Below are 7,768 nucleotides of genomic sequence, written 5' to 3' on the forward strand. Positions count from 1 at the left end.
CTATAGAACTGAGTTCTGATGCCGAGGATCCTGAAAAGGAAATATACAGCCAGTCGTTGGCGGAATACAGAGCCGGCGCGGTTCCATCTACTTCGGAACCATACTGATATATGGTGAGTTTGCATTTCATCGTTTTCTTTTTTCTATGTATTTCTCTAGCACACCGCATGTCTATTCCGACTAAGCAGCCCGGTGTGCATAAGCAAAAACTGAACGCCTAAAAGCATTCTGGTTGGAAGAGAGAAGGTGAGGGCTTTCCTCACAAAGGAAAGGGAAAAGGGAATGGGATTTGTTCATTCAGCACGGCGCAGCCAACACTTTGATGAGCACAGCGCAGTTCACGTCACAGCTACTTTCTTGTCTGCAACTATCATACGAAATTTGATTTATCCGAAAATCCGCCGTAAGTCCTGTCGGGTACTTCTCCTCGATCTGTGTAGAGCTATTTTTTCTTTCGGGTAGCCGCGCCGCCGCTGTAAACCTGGTGAGTAAGCAGAGTCCTTCTCGCTTTCAAGGAAAGACCTTCTACCCTGATAAATCTTACTTGTTCCAAACGACACGGTCCGGGGATAACCATTAGCATTGAGGTCAATCACCACACCACCTCTATCATACATACGACATTACACGACGCGAGAGTGCATGGCCAACACACACCTAAAGCGCCTACGTTCCGCTTGCAGCCAATACAACCACAACCTAACTTGCACGAGATTCAACAACCGAAGCTACTGGTAGTCCCGAGGGGACGGAATCCTCCAATAATAGTTAGCAGTACTAATACGAGCTAATGATTTTGAAGAATTAAAAGTCAGTTCAAATATCAAACTATTAAAACTAAACCTTTAAATGACAACAGGTAAAATCAACTTAGATCCCTCATCCCGGCCGGTTTGGTTTATCACTTTCTAAGTTCATAATTGGCAGATCGATCTACAATTTTCGTTCAAACCGAATTGCGAATATGCTGACTAATGTTATTTATGTAATTTAATTTAATACAGGTTGTAGGCTTTTAGCTCATGGTTTTATGGTATCCAATGATAAATGCTGGTGTAAAAGTCAAAATACAAAAGTTGAGGGGTACATATATAACAAGAGGTCCGTCTGCAAGGGACCACAAGATCAATTATTTAGGCTACGTGTCACTTGCCACGTGACAGTTGTGGTAATTAAGGAAAAGCTTAATTTTCACATGTTTCAAAACTCACACAGCTGTGCCCGCCTGTAAGAAGACGACACGTGTTTGCTATAGTTTGTGTTTTTGCATTGTGTCTTGATAGGGACACCCCACTTTTTGCTAAAACACCCGCCAATACGTCTCGTATAGCCCTATACGGGGCGTATTGGTTGGTTTTTCTAAAAAAAACCATCAAATTTGTCTTATTATATTTTTTCTCTTATTATCAGAAAGGACGTATAGCTACAGCTGCCTCTGATATTTTTTTAATTTATTATTTGTTATTATTATTATTTATTATTATTATTACTGTTATAATTCCGATGAGGGTGTTGTAACATCTCGGATTTTTCGTATTTGTATTCATTAAACCGATTCGGGATCGTAATTCGGATCTTTCGAACTATTTAAAACTTGTATTTATTGATATTTAACTTGGTTTAACTTATTTTATAATTTCATAACTTTCAATTATGCCAAATGTCCTTTAGAAACCTTTAAAATCACTTAAAAAAGCTAAAAATCGCATTTTCGGGAACTACGTGTTAAAGTCAAACATTTTTGACTAGTCAATTTCTCATGCTTCTGGTTGGAACTGACTTTCGGTCTAGAAGACTTTTATTTTTGTAACAAAATTTTAAGGCTACTGACCAAAACCTAACTTCCGACCCGCTGTTCAGATTCTGATCAGTACCAGCTCGCTTAAACGTTTAATTTAACATAACCGGAGTTCTAAACATCCGTTTGGATCGATTCCAGCGATATTTTAGAACCTGAAACTTTGAGATATGATAATATAAGTAAAAACGAACTTAATGCCGCTGGATCGATCCAAACGGATGTTTAGAACCCCGGTTATGTTAATAATAATAATAATAATAACAATAATAATAACAAATAATAAATTTAAAAAAATATATATCAGAGGCGGTGTATAGGGCTATACGTCCCTTCTGATAATAAGACAAAAAACATAATAAGACAAAATTGGTGATTTTTTCTAGAAAAAGCAACCAATACGTCCCGTATAGAGCTATACAGAACATATTGGTGGGTGTTTTAGCAAAAAGTGGGGTTTCTGTAGAAAACCCCTTTGCATTTTGATTAAATTGCTAGGGTAAGCCCTTATATTTATGATTTCTTTCATTTTGGTTATTAAACTTTCTTGGCGAACTTTCCTCTTTAGTTTAGTTAACGGTTCAACTCATGATAACCCTTATGAAGTTTCATTTGTTTGGTATATATAAATATCACTTAAGAACTTACATATATACTTTTTTTCCTATTTCCAATCTAAACCTTACTAATCAACAAAACTCAAGACCATCATCGTATTCTTACACTAATAAAAATTTTCCTTAAAAAGGAACTAGTATAATCCTCATGAACAATGATCACAATATAAAGGAGTTTTGCATATAAGACCTTTCACCCCGCATTAAGGCACCCATACGTACTTAAAGAGCTAAAGTAATTTGTGTGTAAAACTTTAGCCACCAATGGGAATTTACTTTAATTGATTCCGTCGTACTATCCAATTCTCACAAAAGTTTCACTTTGACCTTTCATTATGAGTTGCACACACATGACTTTTCAACTCGTATTTAATATATAATAGGCAATAGTCATCATAAACCGTATTATTCTAATGGTTAAAATTGATTTCAAATTTGAATTTAGATTTGTAAAAAATTGAAGATAAAAATACCGAATGAAGCAAGTAACAAACTAAAAAGTTAACTAACTAAAAAAAAGGTTAAACACCCCCAAAGCATTTTGAAATTAACATAAACTATTTGGATATTTATCCATTGTCAAAGTAATTGCAACCGCGCTTTTAATACTATTTAATAAGCTGGCATGGTAGTCATCAGAGCACTCACAACAATGGGCCTAAAAACTGCATAATCCTTGTTTGGTGTTTATGTATAAGAACATCTGCTCATTTTTCTCACTTCCACATTATGTATTTTTTAAAAATGCTCAAAACTACCGTGTTATGGACACTTTTAGAGATCTGAAGACCATAAAAATAACAATTGTTGAGTCAACATGTTCGGGTTGATACGCAACAAGTTCGACTTATCTGTTAATTAGTCAACTAGTCACTAGTGTGATAAGTAGAGTAATCAAAGCCGTTAATAAAATATAGAACAAAAGATTCAATGAACACTCTTTACATAGTACAAGGCCCAAAAGCACCAATAAAGATGTCTTCAAGGTGTTTCTAGTGAAGCAAAACAAAAACATGCACATGAGTACCTAACAAAGCGATCAACCTTTTCATGTTTACTTAAAAAGACAGTTACCTTAAAAGAAGACAGTTGTAAGGGACACGTGGCCGCCAGGACGCCGGAGCCCACCGGCATGAGGCTGCCAGGTTGCCTGAGTTTGACTGTTAGGATATGAGAAACCAATTGTTTGATTAATTTCTGAATATTTTAATATTGGTGGTGTTAATTCCCAATTGAGTAAAGTCTTAATATTAATAGTTGAGTGTTGTGGCTGTGTATACTTTACCGCTTTCTTCTTTGGTTTTCTAAAATATTTTTTAAAGTCTTTGGAATTGTGATAAGATCATTTGGTTTTCATGCTTTCTTTAATCAATTTATATATTTTTAAAAGTTAAAAATTGTACTCAAGAGTCAAGACATTAAAGATGTTGATCTCTTGTTTTATGTTTTAAAGTGATAATTGTGTATTTATGTTTCTTAATAATCAACTTGAACTTATAACAATCAGTCAAATGGATAAGAAAAGGTTATAAAAAATGGGCTTTACATGGTGAACAAATAAAAAAAAAGTTGCTACATGTATATTTTTGCAACTTGCTAAATTGGTTGATTATAAAAATTGACTTATAACGTATGAGATAAATTAAAGAAAGAGAAACCATAGGTACCTTGTAATGTTTTAAGGTTTTAAAATTTCATGCAAGCATAAGCACTCTTGATCCGCTTGATCATCTCGATCACGTGTTGATACCTGTTGTAAGTTATCCTTAATTATATTAATTATATATGTGAACCATCGTTTTACTTGGTGTTTATTCTATTTATTGAATACTAGCTTAAGATGACTACCTTGGTGACCTTCTACCATCTCTATAGAACTAGTTATTTCTAGATATGTAACGATATAGATCATTTTTGTTCGAGATATCGTAATTCTATGTTCTTTTCTATTTTTGTTTATAACTATTCTTATTCGGTATAAAATGTGATTGAAATTCACGTTTATACAATCAAAACATGTCTTCTAATGAAATGATGTAGTTAATTTAAGTTGGTATTCCCTATTCAAATTATAATAACCATATTTCATATATGTTTCTTTTATCTAGCTTTATTTTTCAGAAAACAACATATATAAAAAGATTATATAAGATTAATTGTAACACCTAATAAAATTTGAGTGGTTTAGTATAACAAAATAATAATAACAACAAAAACACCACTTAGAAAGAATTGGATACTAGTGAAGTTTTCTTTGTTATTTTATATAAGATTTTGATCACCAAAATAATTTTATGGGTAAGTGATAATATTTCAATCTATGAATAACCAATCACGCATCACTATTTACAATAAAAAATATAAAATACCATCTGTTTCAAAGTATAAAACGTTAGTAAAACCATTAATCGTAAACTATTAAAGAATATAAAACTTTATTTTAAAATTAGCTTTCGTTACAATTCATTATTTTCTTCTTTAAACCTTAATTAGTAGAAAATAACCACTTTGATTGTAGTATTGTACTACTATTAGTCCATGTGCAGTGGACGTTTTGACCCCCTAAAATTCCCTCAAAACGCCTCTAACATCGTTCACCGAGGCGTTTTAAGCTTCAAAATGTCTCCCACCTCCTGGAGAAGAAGGTGGGGCCACAATTTTATCCCCCCCACACACTGTTATCATGTTTATTTTTAATCAAATAATTAGTACATATACTATAATCCATTTTTGGTAACTTGATATACAAAATAGCAATTTTTGGGGACCAATGAAGTATCTATAGTAAATAATAATATTTTGTAAATTGTGTGTGGCTTTAATGTCAGTTTGTATCTTAAGTGAACGTACGCTTGTCATGTGTCAAGATCGCCATGCATAGTCAACTCTCTAGATACAAACATTAGTCTAATTAAGTAATTATTGTATAAGTGTTTTTATTTTTTTTCTTAACTAAATCCATTCTTTATTGGAAATACTAATTATTTAATGTTAACTTAATAAACTATAGTCTTACCACATTTGACAAAGCATCAATCAGAAATTGTTTAAAATAAAGGACATGATCATCAATAATGGAAACCTAAGTAATAAAAAACTATTATATAATCGAAAATAATGAAGCAAAAATAGTAAACACTAATATTTATGAAGGAATTAAAAATGAAAAGAAATTTTAGCTTATGATCTTGTAGCTAGATCCAAGTTACAATATATTCATAGAATTACATAAAGACATTGGAGTTCATGATTTCTTGGTATTCATATTTGAACAAGTTGCTGCAGTAGCTGATTTCTCTTTCATCTTCTGTGCAACTGCTTCCATTGATGTAACTAGTTGAATTCGAGTTCGAGTTTGAGTTCAGAGAAGGTGGACTTGATGAAGATGTCGATAAGCTCGTTAAATTCGAGGCGAAGTCGAAATCACTTGATGTCAAATTCGACTGTGGATCGATAATGTGTTGTTGGTAGTTATCGTAGTTGTCCATGGCAATAAAGTTATCAAGATTGTCTTGCCAATCATTTACATGGGAAACTTGTTGGTCAAAACTTGAAAGATTTGAAATAATTAGTTGCTCTACATATGGTGGTTGCATGAGTTGTGAAGATTCACTAACATATGGAACACAGTTAGGGTTATTTGATGGAGTACAGCTAGGGGTTTCTTGAATTTGGGTTTGAAGATCTTGATTTTGAAGTTGGGCTAAAGGGTTTTCTTGAACTTGATGGGGATTTCCGAATTGGGTTCCATGTCCATTTTTATGAACTAAGTTCGGGTTTTGATTGTGTTGAGACGAGAGCAACGAAGCTGCTAGCCTCAATAGTTCGGGACTCACTGATGGTTGAACCCCGAACATGTTTGTGTGAGGCGAGCTATAAAAAGACGAGCTTAGAAGGGATGAGATGTCTAGAAGATCAAGCCGAGGACTGTGAGTGACCGGATCAATTCCCATGCGAAGAAGTCTTTTTCTTATATGCGTGTTCCAGTAATTCTTGATTTCGTTATCTGTTCTTCCAGGTAAACGAGCTGCGATAGCAGACCACCTGTTGAAACGCCAAACGCCAATGATTAGACAACTTGAAATCAAACTTTCAAATATATAACAAAACGCTATCCATAAAATAATATTTTGATGAAAACCCATATTTTGAAAATCAATTTAAGCGATTAAATATTAATTAACCAAAAGGTTGACTTACTTGTTCCCCAAAACACTATGTAGTTGAATGATTGTTTCTTCTTCTTCAAAACAAAACCTTCCTCTTTTAATATCCGGTCTCAGATAATTTGTCCATCTCAACCTGCAACTTTTTCCGCACCTCTGTAACCCTACACACGATCAAAGAAAATGATAAGTAATCACTAACTAAAAGTTAATAAAGATTTAGGGTTTTTGGTATGCTATGAACTCAAGAACTTACCAGCATTCTTGGGGAGAGTTCTCCAGTTTCCATAACCATTCTTTTGAATGTAATCAACAAGTTTTTGGTCTTCTTCTGCAGTCCATGGACCTTTCTTTAAACCATCCTTTTCACAACAAGGTGATCTTCCCATGGTGTTAAATATGCAGGTTCTGTAAAATATGTGTTTGTTTCTAAAAAGTGTTGTATATATGGAGAGAGAGAGAGTACTGGAGATGTATATATAGAGAGAGAAAGAGATATATATGGAGGTCCACAGAAATGGGAATACAGAATACTTGTATATATATACATATAGAGAGAAAGAGAGGAGGGAAACAAGACAAGAAACAAAAGAGGAAGTCAAAGGGATTCGGTGGCCGTCCTGTGTTAATATGCATGGCAACGTGTCCCTTCTTTAAAAGCTATACACATGTACACCCGTAAAAGTGTGTATTATAATAAATATATATTAAAGTCAAATGTGTTTTGACCTTCTGGTAAGTTGTGACTTTACATACATTTATGTTATGTTGCCAAGTTTCACTTTTCACTTGTGGCATATAATATATTTGCAATTATGTTTCATAAAAGTTGGAAGAGTAAGTAAAAATGATGTCTAGCTATAATGTCTAGCTATATTGAGGTTTAATTTTCAGTCTTGGTTTTTTCACTAACAACCAAAAAGAGAACTGCCCAATTAAGGAACCTCTTTTGTTATGTCTAGCTATTTTGCCGGTATATCTTCTCTCTCATTGAAGCACATGTTAAATGTTTGTGTATCCATTTTGTGTATGTTTATCAATTATCACACATTAAATCATTAGATAAAAAGAAAATGCAAATGATTATAATAACTGAGCTGAGTTAGAAAAAGGTAAAATCTTTCAACGACTGTTTTTGTTGTATTTATATGATTTAATGTTAGTAGATATTAGAACTATCAACATTT

At 33.3% G+C, this 7,768-nt stretch overlaps 1 protein-coding gene across 1 annotated transcript; it reads right to left on the reverse strand.

The window, feature by feature from the left end:
• Window positions 1-5,571: 5,571 nt before the first annotated feature.
• LOC143610243 (transcription factor MYB41-like) lies at window positions 5,572-7,013 on the reverse strand. The gene is made up of 3 exons (XM_077084774.1): window positions 6,838-7,013; window positions 6,616-6,745; window positions 5,572-6,459 (listed from the first exon to the last, which is right to left on the reverse strand). Exons 1-3 carry the CDS (start codon window positions 6,968-6,970, stop codon window positions 5,640-5,642), a joined length of 1,083 nt encoding a protein of 360 aa, XP_076940889.1. The 5' UTR covers window positions 6,971-7,013; the 3' UTR covers window positions 5,572-5,639.
• Between the last annotated feature and the right edge of the window lie 755 nt (window positions 7,014-7,768).

This window comes from Bidens hawaiensis, unplaced genomic scaffold (assembly GCF_021521415.1).
Source record: "Bidens hawaiensis isolate Kalapana, Puna unplaced genomic scaffold, B.hawaiensis_p1.1 tig00025168_1, whole genome shotgun sequence".
Classification (NCBI taxonomy): Eukaryota; Viridiplantae; Streptophyta; class Magnoliopsida; order Asterales; family Asteraceae; genus Bidens; species Bidens hawaiensis.

Coding starts and splice junctions, on each gene's coding strand:
- LOC143610243 (XM_077084774.1), bottom strand. CDS start 6,970: ATGGGAAGATCACCTTGTTGTGAAAAGGATGGTTTAAAGAAAGGTCCA. Junction 6,746..6,837: donor AACTCTCCCCAAGAATGCTG/GTAAGTTCTTGA, acceptor GATCGTGTGTAG/GGTTACAGAGGTGCGGAAAA. Junction 6,460..6,615: donor CATAGTGTTTTGGGGAACAA/GTAAGTCAACCT, acceptor GCGTTTCAACAG/GTGGTCTGCTATCGCAGCTC.